Source organism: Antechinus flavipes, chromosome 1, assembly GCF_016432865.1.
Source record: "Antechinus flavipes isolate AdamAnt ecotype Samford, QLD, Australia chromosome 1, AdamAnt_v2, whole genome shotgun sequence".
Lineage (NCBI taxonomy): Eukaryota > Metazoa > Chordata > Mammalia > Dasyuromorphia > Dasyuridae > Antechinus > Antechinus flavipes.
In genome coordinates, this window is record NC_067398.1 from 10,213,916 (window position 1) to 10,230,273 (window position 16,358).

At 43.9% G+C, this 16,358-nt stretch overlaps 1 protein-coding gene across 2 annotated transcripts in view; it reads left to right on the plus strand.

The window, feature by feature from the left end:
* The first annotated feature begins 720 nt into the window (after positions 1–720).
* Positions 721–16,358, plus strand: part of CACNA2D3 (calcium voltage-gated channel auxiliary subunit alpha2delta 3) — a 1,005,807-nt gene continuing 990,169 nt past the window's right edge. For both annotated transcript variants that reach the window (XM_051978988.1, XM_051978997.1), the window contains exons 1-2: positions 721–957; positions 1,694–1,775. In XM_051978988.1, the coding sequence (XP_051834948.1) occupies positions 836–957; positions 1,694–1,775 (204 nt within the window). In that variant the 5' untranslated portion in view covers positions 721–835. The remainder of the gene's footprint in view (positions 958–1,693; positions 1,776–16,358) is intronic.

Here is a 16,358-nt window from a genome sequence, read left to right on the forward strand (position 1 = left end):
GAGGAGGAAGAGGGCGGGGGCGCCGCGGGGTCAGGCTGGAGGCAGCCCGGCGCTCACGCCGCTCACTGCGGAGTTGGGGCGGACTGCGCGCAGGCAGCGGCGGTGCGGGCTCCGGCTCAGGCACAGGCTGCAGAGGGGCTGGGGCTTAGGCTCTGGCTGCTGCTGCTGCTGCTGCTGCTGAGAGCGGGCGGGCGGGCGGGCGAGCGCTTCGCCACCGTTACCAAGGACACACACACTCACTCACACACACACTCACACACACACAACTCTCTCTCTGCCTCTCACATACACAGTACTTTTCAAGTCATTCGCGCTGCGCCTCCGGAGGGTCCTCGCTCTGTTGCCATCCTCCCTCGCTCCATCCCTTTATCTCTCCATTGCTCCATCCCTCCCCAGGGCAGTGGCTCGCAGGGGCGGGGTGGGGTGGGGTGCTGGTGGAGGGGCGAGGACACAGCAACTGGGAGAGCCTCCCGGCCGGCCGTCTGCCCTCCTCTCTCTCCCTCCCTCTACCTAGTTCTCCCTCCTCCTCTCCTCCTCCCTCCCTCCATCCTTCCCTCATCTCTCTCCTCCCTCCCCCCTTCCCTTTCCCTTTTGCTCCTTCCCAAGTGAGCTCTCAGCCGGCAGAGAGAGACCGAGAGGGAGAGAGAGGCGAGGAGGAGGACGAGGAGGAGAAGGGGAGGAGGAAGAGGAGGAGGAGGAGGAGGAGGAGGAAGAGAAAGAAGGGGGAGGAGAAGGAGGAGGAGGAGCCCGTCAACCCCGCTGCGCTCCGCTGGGGGTTGGGGCTAGCTTTCCCGCGCGAGTGTCTCCGGCAAGTGCCCCCGACCGCTAGCCCACCATGCGGGCGCTGCCGAGCCTGCTGCGCTCTTGCTGGGGCATCTTCGTGCTCTTCTGGACCGTGTTCCTGAACACCACGCTGGTGGACGTGGTCGGCTCGGAGCAGCAGATCCCCCTCTCCGTGTAAGTGCCCTCTCCGGCTGCTGCTTTCCCCACCTTCAGTGCTCCGCTCTCCCTTCCGGGCTGGGGCTCCCAGGGCCGGGGGCTCGGCTTCGCGTCTGCCGCCGCCACCCAACTTTGGGCTGGCGAGTGCAGGTGCCCCATCCGGAAGAGCCTTAAGGCGCCGGCTCTGTTTTCCGCTGCATGCTGGGGACAGCAGCCCCGAAGCTTGCTTTGCACTCCTTCCCCCAAATCCTCGGCTAGGGCAGGACCACTGCAGGTCCCGGCGTCGCCCTCCCTCGCCAACTTGGCCGCCGATTACCTAACCAAACTTTCCCGAGAGCCTTAAGGAAGCCCCTCACGCTCCTCGGGAGCAGCTGGGTTGGGGGTGTGTGTGTGTGTGTGCTGCGAACTGGGCTGCCCAAGTTGGTCCGAGTTCACGGCTGAGCCAACTGGGCTCCCTTTGGGTGTCTACATAAAATCCAGCAGCGACTTTTGGGGGGAGCCGGCCGAAGCCAGGCCCAGCCTCGCTCTGGCAGGTGAACTCCCGGCTCCTGAACTTGCACTTGTGAGCCTGGTTTGGCTGCTAGTGGCTTTTCTCTCTCTCTAACACTTCATGAGCCTGTACTTGAAGCAACAGTAGTGTGTGTGTGTGTGTGTGTGTGTGTGTGTGTGTGTGTGTGTGTGTGTGTGTGTGAGATGGAGCAGTGTTGCTGTGTGACCCCTTGGGTGACACGTCTCCCTCTGCTCTCCTTTGCAGTGTGAAGCTCTGGGCCTCTGCTTTTGGTGGGGAGATCAAATCCATTGCAGCCAAGTACTCAGGTTCCCAGCTCCTGCAGAAGGTAAGGTCTCCTCCGCCTGCCTGGCAGGCAGCTATGTCTTAGGAGCCGAGCTCAGAAAATGGAGGCAGACTTAGTTTGCCAAACAAGCGCGAGGGCTGGGCTCGAGCCCCCGGCGGGGGGCCGCGGCCCCTGCCTCTGGCCACCAGACCCGCGCTGACTTGTCCCCGACTCCGTGGTTATTTTTAGATGACACTTGATTCCAAACACCGAGGAGCCTGGGTACTCACTGGCAGTGTCCTGGCCAGAGCTGGAAAGTGGAACCTTGTGCATGCTCTAGCCTCCGTGGAGATATTGCTGTTTCAGGGAGGAAAACAGCTGCTCCCTGGTGGGAAAACGCTCACTTGATGCCGGGGGCCAAGCCCAAGTGCCTGCCTTTCACCTTGGCCCTGGCGGTGCAGTTCACTCTCAGGGAAAGGAGGCTACACTATTGTTTGTCATCGCTGCAGTTCTTACAACCCCCATTATTCCCCAATCATCTCACCCCAGTGCTGGGATGTATTACATACATCATTACAGATAAGGGGAATGAATGTGGTTATCTTTCTGCTCAGCTGCACACTGGGTAATAACCTCTGAAAGTAGCCACAAACTGGAGAAATTGGGCTGTGTCTACATAATCCTGAAGAGTAATGAGGATGGAGAATTGATTATTAGGCCTTTATCAAAAGCTTTATCAACTTGAATTTCAATATGCAACCTTCTGGGAGAGAGAGTCTCCTTAAGAAGGGGATTGTTTGATGTTGGGCTAAGGGGAAGGAGAGGGGTTGAAAGAATTGTAGATTGGCCAGTCAGTAGAATTTACAGAACGAGTTGGGGAAAAAAAAATATATGTACTTCCAGTAGAAACCTATTCCCTATTGTGATTCCAAACAGATTTGATGATCAACATAACTTTTGAGATTTTTTTCCCCCTATGCTGTTTGGGCCAAAGTAACATATGTGTTATACATTCTGCCTGGTAACTAAGTATGTATTTTATTTATAGCGTTGAGTTTCAAAGGAAGCTTTGGGAAATTATGGGAAGCAGTTTTTCACATTGGTCCCTAAAACAAAACCTTATTCTGTAATGAATAAAGAATGAGTTAAAAATGGAGCAATACAAGCATCCTGTTAGCAAAGGGGGCCTTATTTATGCCTGTTCTTGGGAGCCCCCCAAAAGAGAAAGGTTTGCTTAATATCGCCCTTGCCAAAATGACGTCAGCCCCATTAGAACCAGCTGGTTAGTTCTTCAGGTTCTAGTATGCCAGTGGGGGAGGGGTAATAGGAAGTTTCTGGACACAGGATGCAAAGACCAGTCCCCCTATCTGTTTCTGGGGTTTCTATCAAACTCTACTTTGCTACTTGGGTTTCTGTCCTGCCATCCAATGTGTCACTGAGCTGTTTGGGCTGGTCCATTATCCAGATGCAGTTTGAATTTTTTAAGTAGGGTGGACATGTGCAAAACTTTGGGATTTTTGACTCTCCCCCCGCCCCCCTGCAGAATACTGGGTACAAAGTGAGTGCTAAAGCCTGTGAGAGAAGCCAGGGAGAGTTTGTGAATTTCTTAGTTACTCTAGAGCATCTGATTTGGCCACTTTGTTAGAGACAGTGAAATTGCTGTCTCTTTTCTCTCTGAAGTTAATACACACACACACACACACACACACACACACACACAGAATCTTCCTATTGGCTATTCAATAGTAGCTAATTGGAACCAGTGAAAGTGATGCTTTTACCTTCTCATCAGCATCCTTTCTCATATTGAATCCATGAGCAGAGATTTGTTTTTGTCATGCCTGCAGCTTGACAATGGTCTAATTTTTTCCAGCTGTTTATTGCTTTTGTTGTTACTTCTTACTTCTGCATGGTGCTCTATTGCCTGATGAAAACGGATGGCTTTGGATTTGTTTAGCATTAAAGTGTGGGTCGTGTAGCAGTGATTCTGAGAGGGGTTTCTCCATTGTCAAATCTAGCTGCTCTCCAGTGTACATCGTCTTCGCCCCTTTAGGGTTTGGGGAAAGTGAGGATACAGGTCAAGTGCAAGTGCAGGGGCAGTAGAATGGTATAAGGTATAGCGATGCCTTCAGACACACTAAGTGGAGCTGTTTCAGGATGATTCTGGAGCTAGAGCTCCCTGAGTGCATACATCTTAATGTGCGTGAGGGGAGTCTGATTAGAGGAAAGTATTTGAAGCTGATTGTTATTCTATCTATGAAGTTAAATAACAATTTTATTACATTTTTGGTAACTAAGGAACTGTAAACATTACATGATTTTGTACTGTCCACTCCTCTCAGTCAGCTATGCCTGAAATGATGTGATATTATTTAAAAATAATTTAAAAATAATAATTTGTAAAGACCTGTTTCTTCCCACTCCTTTAAAATTTCTACTAAAGAACCCATCATTTGACAAAGTTTTGGATTTGGAGAAAGGACTTTTGTTAGCAGGTATTTAAAAGATGGGATTCTATGTGGCCATACACAAACACACACATATAAGTATTAATGCCACAAGCACCTCAATAGGGCCTATCCTATGATATATACTTAATAAATATTTGGATTGGAGTAAGTAGTCAACTGGAAAAAAATTAGTCAACATTTACGAGGATTTATATACTCCAGGAGTTATATTTTGTGGTCCAAGTTTAAATTTCATTTAGTTGGTTTATTAATGATCAGATCATTGGCTTAGAGAATTCCCAATGTGCCTGGGAGAACACGTGAGTACCTCAGAATGAGATGCTTGGCAACACTTGGACAAGCAAAGGCAGAGGAGAGATGCAAATGGAAATAGAGTTTTAAATATCTTTTTGCATGATGCTTTTAGAGAAACTAGCCATCTAGCAGCAGCTCATATCTATAAATGTCTGATGTCATTTGCCATGAAAGGAATGCTCAAATCTTAGAACTCTATCGTTAATGATAAAGTTGCTTTTAACTTTTTTTTCCTGTAAAATGTGTCTCCCTGATCCAATGCTTTAATGATATCGCCAGAAGACCTTAAGAAGATACACTGTGTTGTGTAAGAGAAGGGAAATGCCCTTGGATGATAACATTTCTTTAAAACATTGTTTTAAAGGTCTACTGAAAGGGACCAAATCATTTTATATATTATATGAGATTTCTAAATAACCCTTTGTACTCTGCATCAGTGAAATAGCAGATAATTTTGGAGTGGGAATTTAGTACCCGAAACTTTAAAATCTCATGATAGTCACTAGAAACTCAGCACTGGCTTGACATCAATTATATTTATTTATTTATTCCCTATTTTTTTTTCTTTCTTTTTTTTTTTATTATAGCTTTTTATTTACAAGTTATATGCCTGGGTAATTTTTCAGCATTGACAATTGCAAAACCTTCTGTTCCAACTTTTCCCCTCCTTCCCCCCACCCCTTTCCCTAGATGGCAGGATGACCAATACATGTTAAATGTTAAAGTATAAGTTAAATACAATATATGTACACATTTGATATCAATTTTAGCATATTTCTTTTAGGTATTTGATTCTTACAAAATTATGAAATTTGAGGTAACATTGTTATGACTTTATTATTTGTAAATAAAATTTAAAAACATCATATATGCTTTATTTGCCTAGCTTTGTTAGATTTTTATAAGAAAAGAGAATATTTTAACAACTTCATATCCCAAGTTATGTGGATTTTAATCCACAATATTCAAAATAATGAATATTGGACATTTGAGGTTCCTTTTCCCCCAATTCTTTTTTTAACCTCTTCCTCACAAAGAAATATCAAGCTGTGAATATATTTATCAGTTTTAAAAAGTAACTTTTAAACCCACTATCATGATCTCAGCAGAGTTCTAGAACACTGTGTGCTTTGGTCCTGAAGGGAAAGCATTGATGCAAGGCTGTGTTGGGCTTGTATCTAATTTAGTGAAGTTTTCCACTTGTCATATGGATTTGGCACCATAAAGGAAGATGTCTGTGTGCTACTGTATAAACAGTCAGGCCGTCCTCTCCTAGTTACCTCATGCTGCCGGGCTTATCATTTTGGTGTAAATTGAAATTAAGTTCCCTCTGCGACATAGCCACACAAGAATTCAGTTGCCCTTATCTTTCTCTAGCCTCCTCCTCCCCATCCAACCAAAATGTCAAGTGTCATCTGGCCTCTTTGGGAATACTTTAAAAAACCACATTTTTATAATATCCTATTTGGGAAATCACTGGGCCCCACTAACATAGAGACAATGGCTTCCTCTATTTCACCTGGAGGCTGTTCTTCCAATGTTCTCGATAAGCATAATTGAAAGCCTGGTGGTGTTTATTTCACTTACTTGAGTGAGAATTCTACAGAAGTAGCAGCCTGGAGATTGTGGGACTTGTTTTCCAGAATTGGAAAGCATAAAGGTTTCTTTCCAGATGCATAGTCCAAGGTGGCAATAATCCTAGACAGGGAGGAAATATGGCAAAAAATTAGGAAAAAGAATGGACTTTTGCCTGGTAAACCTCTTCTAGCTCTCAGAGCAGAGAGCCTTCTTGGAGAGCATAAAAGGGCTTTATCAAGTATTCATTTCAAAAACATTTCTCATATGGGAAATTGAGCTCTAGGACAGTCAGTGGAGGTAAAAGGTTGGTTGTTTTAAACATTTGGAATGTTTTGCTTTTCATCAATGGGGGAATCATCAAACTATTAAATAATGAAATAGACTCACTTATCTGGAATCTGGGAGGAGGAGAATGCTACAGGATGCCCGATACCAGCGACTTCTAGGTTATGGTGGGTATCCACTTAAGGGAGCATTCTTGTTGAATAAACACTCATCGGCTGACATCCAGTACTGTGCTCCGTGCACTATGCAGGCATTAATCCTACTCTGCAGTGCCTTTAATCCATGAGGCCATTTCAGATCATCATGTTTTTAGACAGGTTATTTTTGAGTCATTGATATTAAACCCCAGCTAGCTCTTTGAAAGGATGGTTTTCAGCCTTTCAGGGATGCCTGTTTCTTACAAGAGGGGAGACATCCATACATTATTCTAATGGTAAATCAATTAGCATTCAGGACATGCATCTCATTCATGCAGAACATCTATCTTTAATTTTAAAACACATAAAATGGTGACTTGCTGTTTTCTGAACTTCATTTTCCATGGATTCACCGAGGTTTGGGCTAGCCACCTAATTGCTAATTGCATTTCTTCCTTTTCCTTTTGTAAAATTTACTCCTGCCAGGGCATGTCTCCGTTTTGATTTCCTCCTATTCAAAGGAACCACTCAAGCCTGCTTGGTCAGTGAGGTCGGGAGGTTTACTGATGCTCTAGTCTGGTGAATGAAAACAAATCAAAGGGCAGGCATGGTTTTCCTGCTGAATGGGAATCTTGGATCCTGTGCCAGTGGGGATTATCTGTATGACACGGGTAACCCATGCCCAGGCTTTTCAAGGCAGAGAGTTAATAACAGTGTTGGAATTAAAAATGTGCTAAACGGCTCCGGTCCAAATGAGTGAAGGGATAAAGATATTTTTAAGCTTAGGATTCTTAGACCTCCCTTACAGTCTTAGCAAAATCCAGTTCTACTTTTGAGTGAAAGCAAGACCTATGGGAAAATGAGACCTTTTGAGTCCCACTGGGCACTGGTGTGTCCCTTCTACTTGAATTGACTCCCTTGTATTTACAGTTTATATATACAGAAGTGGAAGTTTGACAAGTCAGTTGAGCAGTCTTACCAAAACTTTAGGTCTAGAGCTATAATAATTGTTATTAAACAATGCTTTGAAGAGCAACAACAAAAACACACCGTAAATCACTTTGCACTTATCTTATTTGATCTGTACAAAGACACTGTGTTTAGCGTCATGCAGCTACAAGGGTTTGACATGGGATTTGAATTCACTTTTTCCTCATTCTCTATCCACTAGACCAAGCAGCCTATCTGAGAGCATGTGACTTCATCAAATGAATATCCCTTGAGTTCTTCTTCAAATTCTGCACTTGCTTCTTTGACTGTATATTCAGTAAACTCTATTGACTTAGATGTTGACTGCATTGTTTTATGGGAAAATGATAGTGTGGAAATAGTATCCTATGGATTACTTTCCAAGCTATTTTATTGGTTGGGTCAATAGATATTTATTAAGCCCTTGTTGTATATGAGGCCCCGTTCTGGGAGATAAAAAGAAAGACGTAATGATATTGTAAGGAGATCAATGATCATATGGGCAAATGAAAGAAATCTTGGCCCATACCACAACATAGTGATTTTTCACTATGTGTAGGCATAAGGGGACATTATTTCATAGTGGAGCCCAAGGGGACATTACTTCAAAGACAATGTTCAAATCACTTGTTGCTTTGAGCAGCAGTCAGAGCCTCCATTAAGTCTCTTCAAGGGGTCATCTTATAAAGGAAGAGATTTGATCCAGAAGTTAGCAGATGTTTCCGGTTGAATTCCATCTTTGGTCTTGGTTAAATCCATTCACTTCTCTGAACTTCAGTTTTCTCCCTTGTGAGATGGGGATAATACTATGTATTTCCCTACTAACATCTATCTCATGAAATATGCTTTGTGAGGAATATGCTTTGCTACCTTTTAGACATTATGGCAGCGTGCAGTGTTATTATTCAGTGTCAGTGGACAAGTGGTGTCCCTTTTACTCCTACAGATGAAGTTGTTTGATTTCCCTTCTTGGCTTTATTAAAGAGCACTTTGGGTCACACTGGCCAGAGCGGGAGAAATGACATGGTCCAGGGATCAGAACACCTATGTAACCATCTACCATATCGCCATGGTGTGGAGTCAGGGAGTGACTTTGAAACTCACCTCAGCCACTTCTTTGCTATAGGTTTACAGGCAAGACATCTAATCTTGTTGAGCCTCAGTTTTTCCACATGCAAAATGGGGATAAAAACAACTGCTTTAGATTTCAGAAGAACCTGGAAAGACTTGTACAAATGGATACAAAGTGAAGTGAGAAAAACTAGGAAAACATTGTACACAGTATCAGTAACATTGTGTGATGACCTATATGATTGACTTTGCTCTTCTCAGCAACACACTGATCAAAGACAAGTACAAAGTTCTAATGAAGGAAAATGCTATCCACTTCCAGCAAAGAACTGATGGACTCTGATGCAGAGTAAAGCATATTTTCCCCCTCAATTCTTTTTCATGTTTTTCCTCCTTTTGATTTGTTTCTTTTTTCACTACTGTGACTATTATGGAAAAAGGTTTAACATGTATATATCAAATTGGCTATCATTATTGGAAGAGGGAGGGGAAGGAGAGAGGGAGAAAAAAATTTTAAGTTAAAATCTTGTAAACATCAAATCTAAAGGAGCAGCGAGGTAGTGCAGTGGATAGCGCACCGGCCCTGAAGTCAGGTGGACTTGAGTTCAAATCTGATCTCAGACACTTAATATTCCTAACTGTGTGACCCTGGGTAAGTCGCTTAACCCCAATTGCCTCAGCAAAAAAAAATGCTAATAATTGTCTTGATATGAAATTAGTAAAAAAAATATTAAAAAAGAAATGAACAATTGTTTTACTCATCTCCCAGGTCTAAGTCCTTTTGCAAACTTTCAAGCATTATATAATTAGTTCTTGCTAATAATAGCGAGTATTTATACAGCGATTTAAGGTTTGCAAAGCACATTACATGCTAATTCATTTTATGGGTAGCTATATAAATGCCAGCTGTTATTTGGTTGAATATTTATCGTATGACACTGAATCAAATATTTAGATCTGATTGGAGCCTTAATAGTCATTCAATTCTATTATCTCATTTGACAGATGAGGAACTGAGATTCAGACTTTTCCAAGGTCACACAGCTAATGAGTTTCTGAGACAGGATTCAAACTCAGGGCTTCTGACTCCAAAGCTAGCATTCTCCCCATTATGTCAGGAGACCCTCTGGTTGTTACTAAAGGCTAACACTTTTGCATTGTTATTGTACATCACTCAGGGCGTCTTCCTTTTTCTTCATCAACACAATTGAGAACGACCCAGGAAGTTTTCAGTCAATGCTGAGCATCCAATGAAGCTCATTTCCATTCCCTTTGGATGATGCTGGTTGGATGCCAGACCTGCTTGCTCTGAGGCTGTTTAAATGTGTATTAAATTTATAAGGTGCCTGGTGTCCTGGAGATTTGAAATTAGTGCTACAAAAATAAATATTGCCAATAACAGAAACTCCTCTTGTGGATGTTTTCAAGGACACTCCTTGGCAGGCAGGTCTCTCTCTCTCTCTCTCTCTCTCTCTTTTTTTGACAAGAAATAGATGAGAATTTCACTATTTTGTGCTTTTCTGATGATTTGTTTTTGTGTCCTGGGTTGGCAAGTCATCAGGTGTCCAGGTAAAAGGAGCTGATGTCCATGTAAATGACTTGTACTTTGACTTGAGATCATAAATGACCTCAATAGGGATGATAACTGACAACTATTTGTATGATGCTCTAGGGATTATGTGGTGTTTTATATTCAATATTTCCTAAGAATGGATAAGCTAGCAAGTACCTCCAGTGTTGTGCTCTCCAACTATCTTCTTTAACAGGTGTGGAAACTGTGTTTTTCCTGGGAAATCAGTTTCCTAGTGGGACTCGATCTTCTGGTGAGTGGATGTGAACATTGTGGAACTCTGGGATCTTTTTCCAGGTTTATGGTTGACCCCTGCCCTCTGAGACTTTCCCCTTAAACTTGTTGATTTGGCTATGAAGGATGTCCTTGCCTTTAATAAAGAAGCATTTGAAATGTTCCAGGCCAGGGGGTACAGAGCTCTGTTGTGTGCCTTGATGTGGGGAGGGAGATTGGCTCAGAGCTTCAAATGCTCACAGTCTGTTTTATTCCAAGTTCTGCACTCTGACACAATTCCAGGCTCCCTCTTGGGAACCAGTTTGCCACGGGGACCTCCTGGCCTTTTCACAAAAGCTTGCTTTGTGGCCTAAGGATGAAAGCCGACAAAAGAAGCTCTTGGGCAGGTCTAGATTTCTTTCTTTACATTAAATATCTCAGATCATGGAATCTGGATCTAGTACTGACAGGGACCTCAAAGGGAATCTAATGCAATCCTTTTACTTTATAGATGAAGCCACTAAGGCTCAGGGAAGGGAATTGCCAGACAGGTGGAAATGATAGAAGCAGCATTTGAACCCAAGTCTTCTGGTTTCAGCTACACTTTCCCCCTAATACAACACTGGATCTCCACTCTCTGGGGTAGTGGGTTAAACAGAAGTAGGGCTTTGATTCCTGGCTTGGCTATTTATTACATTGTGATCTTGAATGAGTTCCTTCACTTTTCTGGCCTCAATTTCCTCATCTGTAAAGTGGATTATATGATGCTCTGAATTAGTAGATGGACTTAAGATCATGGTCCAGGGAAAACTTATGATCCTAGACCTCAGGGAGGTCTAGAAAGGAAGGAATGGATAGCAGAAAGAGAATTCTTCTCAATCTAGCCCATTCTTTAAAGTTAAGTCAGTCCCATCCCTTTTCTCTCTTGAAATCCCCCAACCCTCACTTAAACTCTGCACTACACTTTGCCTGCAGAGACCCAGGTGAGATGAGGGCAAAACATTTTCAGGCATTCAGGATGATTGTCCCCGTGGTGGTGTCACAGACTTGAATTTGATGGTGATTCATGGGATAATCTGCACACCGGCCCTACCTACTCTGGACTTATCAAGCCTGGCAGGAATCTCTGAGACCAGAAGTGAACAGCAGCATTTTATGGCATTTCTCTTGTGTCTACAAAGCCGGGAAGAGGGAGACTCTGACCAGGATGCCTTCAGCCTGGGCGGCTTTAGCTTCTTTTCATTAGGAGAATCAGTCAACTTTTTAATTATGTTTAACTGAGCTATCCACCGGAGGCCTGGTGCTGAACGAAGCCCGCAGTTGGAAAGGCAAGGCAAAAGAACCAGTGCAGTTCTGAATGCCTTTTTCTGCGTCTCTCCTGGAAGGTTCTGTTCTTATAGAAGATTTAACATCCTCCACCATTCTAGGGTGGAGTGAAGAATGTTGTGGTTCTGCTTGTCCACTGTGAACCTTGCAAATGGCCACAGTCCAGAAAAAATAAAAGATCTTTGTTGAAGACTTGCTCTCTCCAAGATGGTAAGATCATTGAGCTGCAAGAGACCAGAGAGATCATGAAGGGCAACTCCTTCACTTTCTAGATGAGAAAATGATGACATATTCAGGGTCATTCAGCTAGGAACTGGCAGATCTAATATTTGGATCCAGCTTCTCTGACTTTAAATACAATTTTCACTGCCTCGGCGTAAAAATGTACGATGTAGAAATAAAAGGAAACCTCAGAATTTGGAAAGGAGTCTTTGCAGGGAATATAAATGGGTTGAATGGTAACTCAGGGATAGAGTTATTCCTCTTTGGGGGGCATTTGCTCAATATGGATATACCTTCCCTTTGTGCATTAGGCCGATGGCAAAGCACATTCTGGGATTTCTGTGAGCCCGAGGCTGCATTTATTTGCTAAGATGAGGGCAGTTAAGGAATTTTGTGCCCTCCTTAAAAGTGGCCATGGTATAACAGGGAATAAAAACACTTGACATATGACCATAGGAGATTATCATGGCTTAAAAAAATACTTTGTTGCCTTGCATCCTACAATGCAGATGCAGGCAGTTGCCAGAATTCCCATTTGATTTGCTTTACAATTGTATGGAATATGAGCAGCCAGGTGAGAGTTTGAAATATGGAGTGGGCCTCTGGGCTCCTCGGAACGGTCCCATCCATAATGCCCCTCGTATTGTGCTTTGTCGACGCCAAGGCCAAGAAATAATGTAAAGAGAACCATATGTGTGGGAGGTGATCAATCCATTGGATATAGCCACTTCATGGCTGCAAGACATAACATAAAGCTCTGCTCTTCGCCTCCCACCAGTTTCCATTATCAGTGAGAATTTCTATTAATGTAATATGATCGCATCCTGCTCCAACAGCTCAATGGGCATAGATTTTGCCCTGCTGTCACAAGCTGATCAGTGTTGGGCCCCTGGGAAGGCAATACTGAAGACTGGATATTCCTTCTGGAAGAATAGAATTTTTTGCAGATCTGAGCAGTTTCTATTTAAATGAATATCTAAGATGCAATTGTAAAGAATAGTGGGTGACTTCAGAGCTAGAAGTGACCTCAGAGGCTATTGATTCCAAAATCTAGTTTACAGATAGGAAACTAAGGCCTTGGGTGATTAAATGGCTTGCCCAGAGTCACACATAGGATCACCGATTTGAGCCAGGAGAAGTTGCATCAGAGGCCATCTGTTTCAAGCCCCTGATATGACTGATAAAGAAGCTAGGACCCAGAGAGATTAAATCTACTCCCCAAAGCAGGAGACTGGCCGGCATTTTGTGAATTTTACTGCAAAATTACTAATAAAATTCAAAGGAAAGAAGTTAATACCTTATTATACTCTACTATTTTCATTTTTGTGAGTGTATGATTCCCTTGGCTCCTGGCATCTTTTCCCTAGTAACCCTGCTACTATTTTCTTTTCTAATAGGATATAAGCCCATCGACAAGGACATTCTGACTTTTTTTAATTAGTTTCCTGGCACATGGAAGGTGCTTAATTAATACTTATGATTGATTGACTTGTCTAAGGTCACAAAAATAATAGTTGAATTGAGATTTTAACCATACTAATTCCCACTCCTGCCATGTCCCAGCAATCCACTTTTAATAAAATTAAAATCAAATACTAATAAATTAATAACATTTAGTACTAAAGATCTTATTAAGGAGTCAATTATAAAACTATCATTTTATTGAGAAACATCAGTGGGTCATCATTTAAAGTAAGAAATAAGCCTATCACTTCCTTCTGGGACTCAGTTTCTTCTTTTGTAAAATGGAGAACCTGGGTTTGTTGATCTCCAAGGTTCTTTCCACCTCTAAAGTTATCATCCTCTCTGGAAGGGGTAGGTGGTTCCCCTCATTCTATAAAAAGCACAAAGGTTTAAAGTGGTCAGGACTGAATGTTCAGAGGGATATTGGGAATCACAGCTGGATTTTTGCCATCCTGGCTAAGTTTGGGGCTCCTATAGGATAGAGATATTTCCAGAGTGGTAAAGGTGATGGACTTGGAAAGCCATCAGCTTTTTAAAGACGATCATCTTGCCTTCCAGATGGCCCTTTGCAAGAGCTGCTATGAAAGTGAGTGCATTTGTTAGCCAGTTCCTGGGAGAATGGGGAGGCCATATTCCTTCCTTCCAGAGCTGATCAGGTCAAGCCACTGGGTGACTTTGCTTATGCGCTTCTTTCAGGGAAGAACTGTCCCCTAAATGACTTAATGCTCTCTGCTTTCTCACAGGCTTTATGGATCTGGAGCTGGTATCTAGTCCAGTCTCATTTTGTAGTGAAGGGAACTAAGGCTCAGGAGGTTGTGACTTGTCCCAGTCCTGGGAATTGTCTCTCTGGGTAGCAAGGGTCCAAGACATGGATTACATGCAGGTCCTGGGGTTGTAAAAATCAGTGTGAGTTCCCTTTGTGGAAGAGTACCAAACCTCAGTGTTCCCAGGGAACAAGCAGCTTCCTAGTATGCCATTAATCAGCAGAGATGGCCCTTCTGTTAGAGCAATCTGGTTGGTGGAAACTTTTATTCTCCCTGAATTCACTCAACAGCTTTTGATTTTTTTTTTTTTTAAATTCGCCTCTATGATTCTTTCCTCCTTTGAGTTTCCTACTGACTGTTTGCTCCAGATGTTGTCTGGGTTATTGCAATTGTCCTTTCTAATCTAGCCTCATAAAAAAGGAGAGGAATGATGAGATGGGGGAGGGGTAGACCAAGTAATTCATCTGGTGTTTCTTCCCCCACCCCTTCCTTAATTTGCTAAGTTTTAATGCCCTTCTTCTATCTCCTTTCAGAGACTCTTCATTCATTTGTTCTGATTTTTTAGAAGCTTTTCTGGAAACCTAATTGAATTTAGCTGACTTTGCCTTTCCCTCATCCCTTTATAGTAATGGGTTTATTTCCCTCTTTTGTGATTACATTTTTGGATAGAAGCAGCCCCTCGTTATAGTGAAATTGTGGCCATTTTGCTATTTATTACCGATGGCTAGATTAGATGCCATAAACCCTAACTGTCCTGTTTAAGCAAGAGCTTTCTCCTGTGGTCAGTTTAATTGTGCGCCAATTGGTTCTAGTGGATTCATTGGTGACGATTATTTGTGGCAGATTTGGGAATGTGCCGGATCCTAACTGCGCCCCTCCATCCCCATTTCCCAAAGGACGAGTGATAGTCATGGCTGCAGAATCTGTACCTGGCCCCTCTTTCTAGCAGGAGGGTCTCATGGAGCTGCCATCTACACCTGGCACTTGATCACCATGGGGCTGCGGCCTCCCAGATGCCCAAGGTGGATTCCGGAGCCTGCGGTCCTCACCTCTCCCATCTCAATGTCAGCAGGACAGGCAGGCTTGGAGCCAGCCAGAAGGAACCAGACCAGATGTTCTTGGCTCGCTCCTCTCAGCTCTCGTGACCTCCTGTGGCATCCAGACAGTCCTTGACCCCACTCTTTTTATGAGTGGGAGGAACAGAGGGGGCACCTGAGGCAAACACGGGGAGCTGAGTCCCAGCAGCAAGCCTGGGGCTACATCCTCGTTCCCCTGCAGCAGCAGCATGAGGCACTGCAGTCTTGTGTCTGTGCAGGAGGAGCACCAAGCAAGACGCCTCACCACGGAGCTGGCTGGCCAAGCCGAGGGCAGACAACCGGGCTTCTGCTGGATTTCCTCCTTGCCTTCTTTCTTCCAACCCATTAGGAAGGACAGTAAGGAGAAATAGGAGTTTCCATCTCTGTCCTTTCCCCTCTCCCGTGCCCTTGTCATGTCTTCTGCAGAGACCCGTCAACATGAAATATGGACCCACATACATTGCTTGCCTGCTGAATGGGGACTGCCTTTTGTGGGGGTCCACACAGATGGCCATCCCATATTCCACCACAACCCATAGATATAGAGCCTGCATGTCCTTTGAGGCAGTTTCCTCTCTCTGCATGACACATGCTAAACTATCACAGGATGTCTACCCCCAATCTTGCACAAACACTGTCTTTCCTCTCTATGGAAGGCTGAGTGTGCATTGCACAAGGACTCAACAGTCACGGGTGTGTGAGATCCTTTTGGGTCATTTTTCTTGGCATGTTGGTTGCAGGCTCCCTGCTCGTCTCTCAGAGGCCTGCCTAGTTTATGTACCTAGAGAGTTTGGGGCATATGAAGTGAGGGGAGCAGCTGGCAGTCAATTAGATTAAATGCATTTGATGGGGCTCTTGTTGCCAAGAACTTCTCAATTCAGATTTTTAGGCTGTGGTGGTGTGTTGGGTAGAGGGCTTATATTGGATTCTGGAAGCCCCAAATTCGATTCCTATTTATGACACACACACACACCAGCTTTGTGGATCTAGTGAAAGTAACTTCTCAGTGCTCCAGGTAACTCTCCAGATAACTCCAGGTAACCTAAGGCTTTAATCAGGGGTCCTCAAACTCCCGTCCGCGGAGGACGTTTACCCCCCTCACCCAGGGCTATGAAGTTTCTTTATTTAAAGGCCCACAAAACAAAGTTTTTGTTTTTACTAAAGTCTGGCCCTCCAACAATCTGAGGGACAGTGAATTGGCCCCCT